At 44.7% G+C, this 14,463-nt stretch overlaps 2 protein-coding genes across 3 annotated transcripts; one reads left to right on the forward strand and one right to left on the reverse strand.

Annotated features, from left to right (window-relative positions):
* Positions 1 to 72: 72 nt before the first annotated feature.
* Positions 73 to 7,988, forward strand: parla (presenilin associated, rhomboid-like a). Of its 2 annotated transcripts, none has more exons than XM_080461125.1 (10): positions 73 to 124; positions 1,149 to 1,326; positions 1,436 to 1,540; positions 2,633 to 2,765; positions 2,867 to 2,962; positions 3,064 to 3,213; positions 3,324 to 3,394; positions 3,494 to 3,595; positions 3,915 to 4,012; positions 6,158 to 7,988. In XM_080461125.1, exons 1-10 carry the CDS (start codon positions 99 to 101, stop codon positions 6,303 to 6,305), a joined length of 1,107 nt encoding a protein of 368 aa, XP_080317251.1. In that variant the 5' UTR covers positions 73 to 98; the 3' UTR covers positions 6,306 to 7,988. The 2 variants fall into 2 exon arrangements, with proteins under 2 accessions (XP_080317251.1, XP_080317250.1); XM_080461124.1 differs by having other exon boundaries at positions 80 to 178.
* A 341-nt stretch (positions 7,989 to 8,329) lies between these two features.
* Positions 8,330 to 14,256, reverse strand: extl2 (exostosin-like glycosyltransferase 2). Its single transcript, XM_080485567.1, has 5 exons — positions 14,204 to 14,256; positions 10,886 to 11,352; positions 9,921 to 9,991; positions 9,721 to 9,836; positions 8,330 to 9,201 (listed from the first exon to the last, which is right to left on the reverse strand). Exons 1-5 carry the CDS (start codon positions 14,206 to 14,208, stop codon positions 8,805 to 8,807), a joined length of 1,056 nt encoding a protein of 351 aa, XP_080341693.1. The 5' UTR covers positions 14,209 to 14,256; the 3' UTR covers positions 8,330 to 8,804.
* Between the last annotated feature and the right edge of the window lie 207 nt (positions 14,257 to 14,463).

Raw genomic sequence — 14,463 nt, forward strand, 5'->3', positions numbered from 1 at the left:
AAGAGCACTCATGTATCCGAGCTTCTCCGGGAGTACGTGAAGGGAGCATGAGCTGTCAGTGGGCGGGGCTTAGAATCCGGAGGACGTCACGAACAAACATGGCGTGGAGGGGAAACGCGTTGAGGTGGGTCAAAACAGAGATCATAGCAGCCCAGAAGAGGACGGTACCGGGCTACAGGTGAGCGGAGAGGACCAGGTTCAGGTCGGACACGAAGCGACACGTTACACGACTGTGTGTTTATTTTGGATTTTGTTATATATGTGTGTGTGTTACCTAACCGTTCCCTCTGTCATTGCGTTTGTTTACAGGGACCTGAACGCACCACCAGAACTGTATTACATATAATAATAAAACTGAATGAAATATGCCAAGACAGTAGTGAAAAGAAGTCATAAAATCAAATAATAATTACTTGCACTTGTCAAAGTTCTCTTATAAATCAGCTAAGACAACTGCCTTTAGTGACATTTACCTAAATAACAAAGCTATTTTCTTTTTTCATACATTCAATCACAAAAAGGTTGGGATGCTATATGAAATGTGAACAATCCCCAGAACCCATATTTTATTCTCAATAGATCATAAACAGCATATCAGATGTTGAACCTGAGACACTTTACCAAAGTGGTTCATCCTGAAGCTGCAGAAGGGATCGACTCAGATGGACTGAACACAGACAGGATCTGATTTGTACTTAGATGAACCGGAAACGGGTCAGCGCCTCAAAACGAACACTGTGAACACAGGGCCGACGCTCAGCGGTCTGCAACAAACCTCTCACTTCTTTGCAACTGCAGGGACATTTCTGATCAACACTGGAGAGATCTGTGCACGAGGTCAAAGGTCAGAATTGGAAGCTCGTGATCTTCATTAGAAACACGAGAGGAATCCTGAGGCTCGCTACCAGCAGACGCTTATGTATAAATGTAGACGGGTGCTACTGCTCACGCCTACAGTCTAGACCTTTAATCAATAGAAAACCTGTGGCACATAATTTAATGAGGAATCCAGTGCTGAAGGCTCAAGAGTCTCATCTCATTTATTTATTCATGTTAACTAGTTCTGCTGAATCGCCACAAAGAATTATAAAAAGTCAGCAGGTGGACGGTCCGCCTTATTTTTCCTCACGTCCTGCTTTTATGTCCAGATTAAATCCTCACAACCAGCAGAGGTGCGGTTTCCGCCGGGAAGCCAAACGGCCGGACACAAAGAAAGGAACACCGGAGCCGAATGCCCCGCCCCCTGAAGCCCCTACCCCGGGCCCTCCCCGCCCCCCCAGAACCCCCAGACCCTCACTCCTCAAGCCGCTGATGTTCACAGTAGGGGTAGGTCCCCTTGTTGTAAACCGGCGTGCTTCGCCTTTCCTTTTGCTTTAATGATTGAAATGCGGCGAGAGGCGGCCGCTCGCTGCCGGCTGGTCTGACTCCATGTCAGTTTACAGGTTGCTCTTTCGGCGCGGCGGCGATCCTCCAATACGAAACCCTGAAGTCAAGAGTCCAGATGGCGAAAGACGAAGAGGAGGCCGAGAGACTCGTTCAGGTGACGAGGCAAAGTGTTTAACTAAAAGCTCGATTCTTCACCAGACCTGGTCGTCGTACAACAGTAATGTAGTTTTCATGTTGGGCCACTAGTGGGTGCTGTTGTTTGTTTGTTGTTATGAAACCACACACACATGCAGCAGAGAACAATGATCTCTAAACATTAACAATGTTCATACGGACATTCTAGTTGACAGATAGCCAAGTTGGATTGTTATTGCAGTGACTGTCAAAATAAAACTACCAAGTCCAGGAGAATCTGGACTGGGAGGAAACTTTGTTCTTAAGCCTCGTTTCCACGGCGCAGAATGTGGCGGGACGGTAAAGCAAAGCATGCTCAGACAGAACTCTGTTGCTCGTCCCACCACAGAGACTACGGTTAAAATGTTGTGAAAGACGCAGGTATGTGACGTCATTACACAACGGTCGGCCAATCAGCAGACGGCTGCGATTTGCGCCTTCTTATCGGACCCATTCTGTAGTGCCGGGTACCCGGGTATCACAGAAGCGTGACGAATAATCGGAAGGTTTGCATACTTTTCTTTCGGTACCAGCCACTACTTTTTGCAGTGGGGACGTTCAAAAACCTGAAGTGTCTCGTTCTGTGCAGTGCAAACCAACTTTTATTGTCCAGCTACTGAGCATGTGCACAACTACTAGTTACTACGGCCGTGGTGACCAGGACCAGAGCAGCATTTACGCCAGAGCGTTTTCAAAAAGTCCCACCGTTTGGGAACCATTTTCAAAAAGTTGCATTTTTGTAAACAGTCTTCCAAAATATAACGAAAGTTTTGCTTTTGTTGAGTACACGGGGCCTAAATCAAATGAAAATTACCATTATGATTACTTTTTTTATTTCATTTAAAATGGCACATTTTCCAGGTTATTGTGTGTTTAACAGTAAATAAAACACTTTATATATAGTATTTATTTTCACCTGTATTGAACTCGAAATTTAGAAATCCTGATTTCCAGACTGAGACTGAGGAAGAAAAAGGCGCGGCAGAGCAACAGTAACTCATAAAAACCTTGTTTTAGGACAAATCTTTCACACGTGTCCTCTGTAGTGTGAAACTCCCCTCCGTGTCTTCAGGGCTCCCACAACATGACGTACTGGCACAAGTGGTGGAAGCAGCTGTCCAGCTTCCAGAGGCAGATCATCCTCATGATGTCCACCGTGGACGACTTCTGGAGCAGCCTCAGCGAGGGCCAGAAGACCGTCACCGGTAGCGCACGCCGCGCCTTCGTCTTCTTTTTCAACCCTTCTGCACCCGCTTCACAAACTCCCGCCGTTTCTACGCAGTCAGCATCTTTCCCCGTCTCCCAGGTATCATCGCGGTAAACGTTGCCGTCCTGTGCTGCTGGCGGATCCCTTCGATGCAGAGAAGTATGATTAAGTACTTCACGTCCAACCCGGCCTCCAGTGAGTTCACGGAATGTGAAGCGTTCCCTATTGTTGGTTTAACGGGGGACAAAGAGAGCGTTTTCCTCCATTTTTGTCTATTTTCTCCCCCCCCCCCCCAGAAACACGATGTCTTCCCATGATCCTGTCCTCCTTCAGCCATTACTCCATCATCCACATGGTGGCCAACATGTATGTCCTGTGGACATTCTCCTCTGGGATCGTTTCTCTTCTGGGGAAAGAGCAGTTTCTTGCAGTCTACATGTCTGCAGGTGAAAATGACCCGGCTGTAGCTTTCAGCATCAGTCCTTCATTTGTGCAAAGAGCGACTTTTTATAACCGATTTTCAAAATAAACTAAACATGTTTTTGTGTATTTGCAGGTGTGATTTCCTCCATGGTCAGCTACATGTGTAAAACAGCCACCGGGCGCCTCTATCCATCATTGGGGGCGGTAAGAAACATTTTATTCTTTATCAAACCTTCAGATAAATGAAATGCAGATTTTTTTTTATTATTTTTTCTCTAACCCGTCTCTGTGTTCGATCCCCAGTCGGGAGCCGTCATGGCGGTTCTCGCCGCCGTCTGCACTAAAGTGCCGGAGGCCAAACTGGGAATCATTTTCCTTCCGATGGTCACTTTCACCGCCGGGAATGTGAGTCATGTGCAGTGTGTGTGTGTTCACTTCGGTTCTGTTTGTGTTCCCGTAGGGCGATTTGTGTTGCAGCAAGTATACAAACATAGATAACGCGCTTACATAAAAGATTTAAAAATCCAAAGGGAGAGGATCCTACCAATTAGTTCCCAGAGTAGGAACCCTCCAGATCGTCTTTGTAATTCAAGTTCAGCCTTATTTTATTTCCTTCTTGATTTCCCTGTTCAGCGGGTTTAGGTAAGGTTACCTTCTCCGAAGGACAGTGTGTGAATGCGCAGCAGAGTGAAGGTCATCCCGTGTCGTGTCGTCTCTTGTTCAGGCTCTGAAGGCGCTGGTGGCCATGGACGCGGCCGGGCTGGTTCTGGGCTGGAGGCTGTTCGACCACGCGGCTCACCTGGGCGGAGCTCTGTTTGGAGTGTGAGTCCGCCGTTATCACGTGTTACACGTCTGCATCACTTGTCTACCCGCGTCATCCAGACTGGATTCACAGGAACTCCGACCCGTCGTCGCCTGCAGCTCGCCGCTCTGTCACAGGGCGGACACAGAAAAACACGTTTACACGACACCGGTGTTCACATACACAACATCCGTGACTTTGTTATCACGGTCCCCCCCCCCTGCAGAGGCCGCCGGAGACGGCGGAGCACTGTTACTGTGCATCCCACCCTCATGGTAAATAGTTCCTTCTGCTCATGCTCCAGTAAACAAACATGGCGGCCCCCGTTGACTCGGAGTAAAAAAAGTAAATGCTGCTTCTCCATCCCATCGTTGGTGTTATGTGCATGAATGGATGATTAAAATAATGATGGTTGTCAGCCGCAGGGATTAACTTAAACAAACACTGGTGCTTTAGTAAAGGAAGACCTGACCGGGGGATTATATATTTCAACAGTTAAGTGTGTAAACATCAGCACAAGGAACAACTTTCACTCATACCCAGTGTACATCACATCCTCAGCTCTGCAACGCCGATTGTTCAGGTTAAACCTTTTACTCAACAGACTCTCACTCAGATGCTTCTCCGGTTCCACCGGCGACTGTGCGTCTGCATAAACGACGACGTTTATTTCACGATGGATTAATTTCAAATGACAAAAAACCCGTTTTTAAGATTACAAAGTGAACTGACAGGTCTGAGCTACTCAGGTGACTGGTTGAACTGGAGCCGTCAGACATGAGGCCCTTTGATAAGAACCAGCCTGCAAGAGGCTCCGGTCCGACCCAACCACCAAGCAAACTGCAAAAACTGCAAAGAAACCGTCGACTTTTTAACACAGCTTGTAAAAACATGCATCGTCAAACATTTATAGACTTTCCTGGGACGTTTCCCTGAAGTTTGACACAAAAAGTTTCATTAAAATTGGTTTTATATCAAGATTGTTTTCTTTGTTTGTACGAATTGTGAAACATTTTCGCAAAAACAGAATTTTCCAAAACTGCCCCGCAGCGCCACATCCAAGAAAAAGTTTAGATTTAAAGGTTATCGTCGCACTATTTTACTGTTCTGACATAAACCTAAGTCATATATGGAACTAAAATGAGTTTTACGCCTCGAAACTAAACCCGTCAAACCAACACATCTTATGTTTCAGTGCTAACTGAGCTACTATATTATATATTTAAAAGATATGTATGTAATTTATTTATAGCTTTTCAACCGATAATTAGTCTTAATATAATAGTGTTACCATGTTTGAATGAATTGTTAAATAAGTGGAAGCTAAAGGAAAAAATAAATTATATATATATTCATTTATTTATCTATAGAGAAGTTGTGTGATTCTATAAGCTGTATTTCTTCCCACTCCTTTTTGAATGTGCAACCTCCTTATATTTTATTGTCGTTACTTATTCACTGTTTGTTTGGTGAAACATCTTTGATTGATTGGTCTACACCGTGAATTTTAATATTTGAAATTTAAAAAAATGAAATGATATGAACCAGTATCAGCAAGAGAGTTAAACACCGAAAGCGAATCGTACTTCCTTCTGTGATGATGAAATTGTAGTTGTCGATTTCCTGGAATCAGCCTGGTTCGCAGCAGGACGCCGGACAACTCCACTGGACCTTTATTTTGTTGACAAGTGACGAGTTGGTTGAAAACCTTAAATGACATTAGTGAAACAAATCAAACATCGTATCATTAATTTTCAACTAAGTTCCCAAAGATCAAACATACCAAAGTCCATTTCCTCCACGACCAAACCAGACTCTTAAGGCAATTCTCCCCTGAAACACCGTCGGTACACGTCAAATTAAACATGAACTAATAATCTCAATCTCATCACCACAGATCTGAGGCCGACTCTGCTTTTGACATAAAACTCCAATTAATCTCATGCCAGCGGCGTCTCGGAGTGTTTCCACGCACTGATGTCTGATCTGTCATGTCACTCAGCAGCTGCTGCTGAGGCCAGACTCTCTACCTGGAGGGCAGGTGACCTCCACTCACTGGCGCCCTCTTCTGGCTTTCCTCCTCACCAGCAACCGAAGTGACTGAAACAGAAACGAAGGAAAACCTGATCCCTTCTGATCGTTTCCATGTTCTTCCTCTCCTGCAGCTGGTACGTGGCGTACGGTCACAAGCTCATCTGGAGGAAGAGGGAGCCGCTCGTCAAGCTGTGGCACGACCTCCGCTCCCCGGGCGCCGCCGGCACCCGGCCGGGCCGCGGGCCGGGGGCCGGCGGTACCGGTCCCGGACCGCGATAACGATCCACAACTGGAATCCAGTTCCATCACAACAACCACGCACACTTCGATCCACAGGGGCAGAGCTGGCTGTTTTCGCTCGCCGGAGTTTTGACTGGTGTGAAAGGAAACGGGTCGGAACCGGGAGCTGGCGGCACAATGCCACTGTTACCGGCAGGCGATCAAGGAAATGGATCGGCTGAAATATTGCCAGTTTTTTTCTTATTGTATTGTGGTAATTTGATGGCTGCTTTGTGAGACACTTTTCTCAATAAATTAAGGACTCGTTCACACTGCAGGGAAAAGCGACTCAATTTGGATTTTCTGCTCACAGTGACTCGTATTCCACCTGTTTTGTGACCCGGGCCTCGATCGTATCTGGTACCAATTCAGATATTTTTCTACAGGCAACTCGTGTGACACGGACACGTCACGGAAAAACACCAACAAGTTCAAATCTGTGCTCTTTTGTTTTCTTTTTCTCCTTCTTCTTTCCTCCTCATGTTGTCTAGATTTTGTCGGCTCGTATTTAAAGTTCTCCTATCCTCCTCCTGGTCACCTCCTCCTCCTGGTCTCCTCCTCCTCCTGGTCTCCTCCTCCTCCTGGTCTGGTCGGTCCAGAAACCTTCAGTATTCTAAGTTTCTAGCTCCTCCTTGATTTTCCTCATTTGAATATTGGATCATAGGAGCTACATTCAGAATCTGCTGCGTCTGTGTGAGCTGGACTGGCTCCGCCCACACATGCCCATCTTGGGAAGAGGAGGAAGTACTTCCTCTCGTGGTGCCATGTGCCAGAGCGGAGCTGCCTAATTGTGGGAGGAGTCAAAGGGAGGGCCTACCTTGATTGGGATTGGCTAAACCCCCGATGACACTATATAGGGTTTGATTCCTGATTGGCTGGTTGGAGCAACACACTTTTTAAAACCTGAAACAAGCCAGGGAGAGAGAGGACAGACTGTCTTCACTTCTGGGACGTCAGTCCAGGTATGGAGACGATTAGTACTGCTGGAAAACCTTCAGGAAGTGAATGTTGTATAACATGATCTCTTGAATAACCAGCTGAACATAAGTATCAAAGAATGAAAGAAAGATCTAGACGTTGACCTGTGTTGCCCGATATTTTGGGTCTCCCCTAATTGTGGAGCTGAATTCTCTTACCTTTTAACTTTATTTCGTGCATTTGTGTGTTCATGGTGTGTTCTTTATTACACATAATAGTTTTAACATCATTTCTACACCAGCTGAGATTTGGGCTGGTTTTTATTGAGGTGTTTGTTTTTTATTTTTACCTTGTTTGGGCTGGAAACACTGAGTCACATCTGGCAACCTGGGTGCTGACCGGCATGGCGTCCATATTTACTTCTGTCAACAGCGTCTTCTGCACTCTTGGGTCCGATCACGTTCACACGGCAGTCTGATTGAGGTCGAGTTCAAAATGTAACGTGAACGATCAGGCAAGAAAAGCGGAATTGAGCAACAGGACCCGCAGTGTGAATGGAGCCTTAATAACCTAAGACGATGCCGTAGAGAATCCAGAATATTAAGGTATTGAGGTTTTGCTCGTCATTATATTGGTAAAAAAACTCAAGTATATTAGTGAAATCATGGAGCTGATTGAACTTGTTGCCCGACCAGAGGAACTGTGGATCAATAAAACCTGTTACCGGATGAGAAGCCAGAATAAATCTCACTCTCCTACCTCCTACATGTTTCTTCTCAGTGGTTCAGTTTTTTTTATTAAACTGTATCGTCATCGGCCTGAAAAAAGCTGATTTCATTAAGTAAATAGATTTTCTGTGCTTTTCATATATCATCAATAAAACGAGTTTCAACAACTCGAGAGTCTCAGATGATCTTTAAGGGTTTATTATGGTCAAATGACTTAAAAAGCTTAATTTTGAATAATTGACACTCCTGCATATTCATTTGGAGTTTTCTCATTTCACAACTTAATATCTACTAGTACTTTTTCTTACTGCTGCTCTCTAATGGTGATCTTCCTGCGTTGAACATTCTGTTCAGTGCACAAAAAAAAAATTCTTTTTTGGAGTTTGTATATTCATTTATCCAACTATCATGGAAAAAAATAGAAATAATGAAACACAAAAGTAGAATTATAGAAATGCATAAATTGATGTCAAAATACAGTCAAGTTTTTTTGTTTTATTTTATTCGTTTCCCATTTTTGCCTCCAGCTACCCACTAAAGTTTATTAAAATCACACGATACAATTTTCCAAATATAAATTCATCCATGAAAGTGATTGTCCATGTGTGCATAGAGCTTCTAAATATACAAAATACTTGATTCAACCCTGTTTTCTTCACAAAAATCAAATTTTTCTTACAACACACACACCTACGGAGAGAGGTGACCACACTTCAAAGAAACAAACAAACAAAGCCTCACAAGATAGATGAAAGTCTTTTTGGTCTCTGACTCAAACTGCTGACTGAGTCCCACATAAATCAGGAAACTGAAGCCCACCTGAGTCAGATGCGTGTTAGACTGAACTTCAACATCACCGTTTGTGGTTTGCGTAGCTCGGGAAGCCGAACTGCGACACCATCAGGTTGGAGAAGCAGAGAGGCATGACGCCGTAGATCTGGGCCAGCTTGTTTAGGCAGTGGGACCTCTGCAGGAGGTGTTCGGCGCGGTGCCACATGCCCTGGTAGCCGCTGCTCGCCTGGTTCTCCAGGTTCCTGAAGTCCACCGGTTTGACGAAGACCCCCGAGGGTCTGCAGGACCCGCCGCCCGGCGATCGGTGATTCAGCTCCAGGGCCACGGCGAAGTTCATGACGATGTCGTCGCAGTTCTTCATCTGGTCCACTAAGTCGTGTACGGCTGCCGGCTGGTCCTGGAAGAGCTGCAGGTAGCTGCGCTGGAAGAACGCCGCGCCGATCAGCACCATGGAGTATCTGCAGGGAACACAGAACCAAAACCAAACACATTATAGGAGTCATATTCTCCATCGTTTCATCTCCTCCTCTTGGTCTGGTTGCTCCAGAAACCTTGTGTTCAAAGTTTATTGATTTTCCTCATTTGAATATTGGCTCATAGGAGTTGCATTCATAATCTGCTGTGTCTGTGTGAGCTGGATTGGCTCCGCCCAGACATGCCCATCTTGGGAAGAGGAGGAAGTACTTCCTCTCGTGGTGCCATGTGCCAGAGCAGAGCTGCCTAATTGTGGGAGGAGTCAAAGGGAGGAGCCTACCTTGATTGGGATTGGCTAAACCCCCGATGACACTATATAGGGTTTGATTTCTGATTGGCTGGTTGGAGCAACACACTTTTTAAAACCTGAAACAAGCCAGGGACAGAGAGGACAGACTGTCTTCACTTCTGGGACGTCAGTCCAGGTATGGAGACGATTAGTACTGCTGGAAAATCTTTAGTCCAATCCCTGGACACGAGGAGAAAACAAAGCTTTATCCTACCTGTCTCCGCCACCCAACTCTGGATTCTGCATTTCAAAGCTGCCATAAGTGTAAACTCCTCCCGGCCCGGAGACGTGTTTACGTGGGACGAAGCCGACAATCCGCTCTGGAAATTGCTGTGGAACCAAACAGAAAACGCATCGAGCACATTTAGAATCCATGAGGGGGGAAATACAGTGCATGTTTGTCTTCATCGTTACCTTCCAGACGGAGAACGCAAAGCTGAGGTCAGGAAAGCTGATGAGTGTGTCATCGTCCAACATCAAGACGGCTAAAGCATCAAAACATTGAAAGAAAACTTCAATTAGAAATCATTAGAAGCAGAATCATTACCGTGTTTGTTGAGACTGTCACGTTATTAAAACTTAAACACTGAAAGCAGCACAACACGTTTTTGGATGTCGCCTTCATCTCCAATGTAAAATATAGTATTTTGGACTCATGTCCAAAAGATGGCAAAAGAGAGACAAATATCTGTTCAGTACCGTAAATTCCAGACTATTGAGCGAACCTGAATATAAGCCACATCCACCCAATTTAAAAAGATTTAAACATTTGTGTGTGTGTGTGTGTATATATATCTATATTATATATAGATATATATAGATAGATATGGGGCAGCAGAGAGAGCGAGAAAGATAGAGAGAGAATTACTGCAAAAATACACGAACACTGACGGTTTTATCTCTGTTGGTAAAGTGTTTTATCAGTTATTTGATTATTGTGATTCTGAGGACGGTTGTTCAGCCACAGAGCGCAGAAGGTCGGAGTAACGTGATGCACCTGAACGCATCACCCCGGGGGAAACCCAGGTACGTGTAGACGTGGCCTGAATGTTTCCGCATGAAACTGGTTTACCCGTAAAAATCCATAAATTAGCCGCGTCATCTTTAAAGCCGCGGAGTTTAAAGCGTGTGATGAAAGTAGCGGCTTATCGTCTGGAAATGGCGGCATTTTGTTGGTGGCGCTAAAAAAAAACTCACTCATGAAGAAATGGCTCAACTCTGAACACGTGGAAGGACGTTTTGCAGGATGGAGAGAATAACAGAGGTGAAGTAGAAGAGGGACCAACTTGTTTCACGTAGGAAGAAACAGACAGACAACAAAATAAAGAAATAAAGAAATAAAGAAATCCTCGGTAGAAGAAGCTGAGAAACATCCGAACCGTCGGTGTCGATCTCGGGAAACATTTGCAGTCGGTTCCTCATCAGGTTGGCGGTCTGCTCCTTGAAGACCACCGGGACGGGGTGAGGGCCCAGCGAGTCCCACAGCGAGCGCGGCGGCGGCTCCCCGATGTTGTTCCAGACGACCACGACGCGCCGGAGCCGCGGCGCCGCCTGGTAGTGGTTCAGCAGTTTGAGCAGGACGTCGACGCGGTTGTACGTCTGCATGATGACGGTGAACTGCTCCCCGTCCGGGCCGCCGGCCTCTCGCTCCTCCACGGGAACCCCCCTCCGTGACGTCGCTCTGCGCAGCACGTCCAGCTCCTCCATCGCCCCGCCGCCGGCGCCGGCTCTCTGATGCTGCACAGACGGCAGCAGGGACGTCAGCGCCGCTCCGACCAGGAGGATCAGCAGGAACGCCCAGAGCAGGGAGGGGCGGTGGAGCGCGGGGCAGGAACGGAGCCGGAGTCTGAGCAAACGACAAAAACAACAAACAGAGCGGCTGAGTGGCTTCATCCACACGGTAACGTCAGACCGCAGCGCCGGGAGAAATCCCACACAGGAGGAACGTGCAAACCACAAGAACTGAAATCGAACCAGGGTTCCCTTGTTGTGAGGCTCCAGAGCTCACCACTGCACCTTCGTGCAAAAACTAGGAAGAAGAAACAACTAATTATATTTAGATAAATAAAAATATTAAGGGCCTTTGTGTCACATTCCAAAAGTTTTTCAGGCGAAGCACCAAGAAAGCGTCAAGGTTCCTCCAGACTTGAAAAAAATAAATGAAATTAAAAAGGCGGATGAGGATTCAGTTCCTGCTCCTTCGGATGATGTAGAGTTTAAGAGTGCGACTCTCCTGACTTGGTTTTATTTCTGACGTCTGCCTTCTCCAGCCTGTCCCGCCTGTTTCACGTGACTTCCTGCTTCAACACACCTTCGATTGGATGAAGACGTTCGCAGCAGCCTTATTATTTCATCCTTCTGTTAAATTGGAGGTTTTAAAGTAAGAGCACGCGCAGTGAGATTAAAGGTGGAGGTCTGGTGCAGCTGGAGAGGAAGAAAAAATAAATCTGCATTCTTTTCAACATTTATCACACATTTCCAATTTGTTGCACTCGGTCATAAAAGGTCCTTGTTGCATTAAAGAATCCTCCCTGTGGAAACGCCGCCGTACCGCCATACCGCCATACCGCCATACCGCCGTGCTAACACGCTGTAGAACAAACTCTAAATCATTACTTCTTTTAAAAATGCCTTTTTTTTTTCGAAATATGTAAACAGCCTGAAGCGTTGACATTTCAAACAATACATCTGCAATAGTTGCACATTTAGTAGTAGTATTTGAATTGAACGACTGAATTTCACTTCATCGTTACTGCGAATCCCCCAACCACAGTGATCCACAACGTACAGACATCATCAGAGTGAGAAGAAAGACGACGAGTCTCGATTTCATCCCAAAACCTTTTCAGTTATTTTAATCTACCCCCTTTTTTTGTTTTGTTTTTTAAAAAAAAAAAAAGCACTTTAAACAGTTTAAAGTAGTTGGACTACATTTCTTTCTCTCGCCAACTTTAACAGCACAAAGTAGATTTAATGGAATAAAACTTGGAAGTTCTCACCAACAATAAAATTTATCTTTTTTTTTTTTTTTTTTTGTCCCCAAAACATCAGAATTGACTCAGAAACTTTCCTGATCAAACCTTCTTTCAATTCCAGAGTCTGAACATGTCTGAGTGTGTTTGCACCTCATTTCCAGAAGAAACTCCCAGAAAACATCAAGGTTCCTCCAAACTGGACTTCTTCTTTTTTCTTTTTTTTTTTAAATACAAAAACTCTGATGAGTACGGAAGAGTTTTAGGGCCACTGAAGAAAAAATTTAATTCGGAGGCTAATAAAAAAAAAACAACTTCGTGGCTTCATAAAAAGTCGAAAATCAAATTCGCGATTTTTTTTTTCACGGTGGGAAAAAAAAGTCCGTCCATCCACCTGCCAGCGCGTGAGACTGCTTCCTCAAAATGCATCAGGCGGTTTAATGAAGTGATGAAAAGATGCTTCAGGACAGAATGGAGCTCATAAACACGGTCAGTTATCATCAGAACCGGGACCAGAAGAGACAGAGCAGCCTGCTGCCTGGTTCCGTAGAGGAACACAGTTATCATCAGTACCAGGACCAGAAGACACAGAGCAGCCTGCTGCCTGGTTCCGTAGAGGAACACAGTTATCATCAGTATCTGGACCAGAAGAGACAGAGCAGCCTGCTGCCTGGTTCCGTCGCGGAAGTTCGTCCAATACGAAGGACAAAGACACGGATCCTGGGCTGCTTATTTAAATGTTCTTATTAATCAAGGAAATCCTGTGTAAAATCACATGTTCATAAGCAGTGAGCAAACCGATATAGTTAGAATTAAGTGATTTAATGTGAATTCACATCTACGGGCAGATGATGAGGGATGGATAGAAGGTCTCTCCGTGAAGAAAAATAAATCTCGAATTTGATTTTCGACTTTTTTTGAGGCCACGAAGGTTTTTTTTGGTTTTTTTAGCCTCCGAGTTTTTTTTTTTTCTTCAGTGGCCCTAAAACTCTTCCGTAGATGAGGAATTAATTCCTTCTTGTCATATATTAAATCCAAATATTGCTGGGAAAAGGCCTCTCTGATCCGTCCTGCTGCTGTGCACCAGCTGCATCTCACTGAATTCTCACATGGTAAATATACACACAAACATCTTCACCAACCTGTCCCGCCTGTTTAACATCATTTCAAGCTTCAACACGCCTTAAATTACATGAATTTATTTGCATAGAGTCTGCAGCAGCCTCATTATTCCATCCTTCTTTAAAATCAGATGTTTCAGAGAGATTAAATAAAAATCTCCATCAGAGGTGTGTGTGTCCTGAACACTGCAACAGACCATGACAAACAGCTGCAAACAGCTGCAGGGCAAAACAAACAAAAACTGAGTCTCAGCAGAAACACATAATTGAGTCAAATACACACAATCTGATGCAAATAAGCCACATTTATCAATGAAACTAATATAGTAGGTCAGGCACAGCTGGATGAGGTAAACAATGTATGAAAAAAATTATTAAACAAGTAAAGCTGCAGTTTCACAAACATTTATCACACATTTTCAATTTGTTGCACTCAAGTCAGAAAAAGTACCGCTGAATTTATTAAATATAATAAACTTTAACGTAATTCCCACTTCAAAAACACACGAAGCAGCATTAAGAGTGAACGGCATTTCCCGATGCATGATCTATAATCCCCAAACAATGTTTGTCTGTTTTTTTCTTTCAGTAAACGAGTCCTCACCTCATCCTGCAGCAGTAAACAACTCCAGCTCACATGCCCGCCATATTGGATCCGTCTGACCGGAGAGTCTAAACAGAAAGAGAACCCACTAGCTAACACTAGCGGCACAGCGGTCATAAAAATACATCACTGCAGAACCAGACAACAACTGAAAATAACTTTAAGATTAAGATTAAGCTGTATCTTTAAGTTTAAACCACATTAAGTTTGTTAAAATGTCACACGTATATATTCAATCACGCATTTTATGTTATTTCTTG

The sequence above is a fragment of the Lipophrys pholis genome (assembly GCF_963383615.2).
Source record: "Lipophrys pholis genome assembly, chromosome: 1".
Taxonomy (NCBI): Eukaryota; Metazoa; Chordata; class Actinopteri; order Blenniiformes; family Blenniidae; genus Lipophrys; species Lipophrys pholis.

Coding starts and splice junctions, on each gene's coding strand:
- parla (XM_080461124.1), top strand. CDS start 99: ATGGCGTGGAGGGGAAACGCGTTGAGGTGGGTCAAAACAGAGATCATA. Junction 3,395..3,493: donor TCTATCCATCATTGGGGGCG/GTAAGAAACATT, acceptor TTCGATCCCCAG/TCGGGAGCCGTCATGGCGGT. Junction 4,013..6,157: donor GGCGGAGCTCTGTTTGGAGT/GTGAGTCCGCCG, acceptor CCTCTCCTGCAG/CTGGTACGTGGCGTACGGTC.
- extl2 (XM_080485567.1), bottom strand. Junction 9,992..10,885: donor TCCCGAGATCGACACCGACG/GTTCGGATGTTT, acceptor TTGATGCTTTAG/CCGTCTTGATGTTGGACGAT. Junction 9,202..9,720: donor GAGTTGGGTGGCGGAGACAG/GTAGGATAAAGC, acceptor TGTTCCCTGCAG/ATACTCCATGGTGCTGATCG.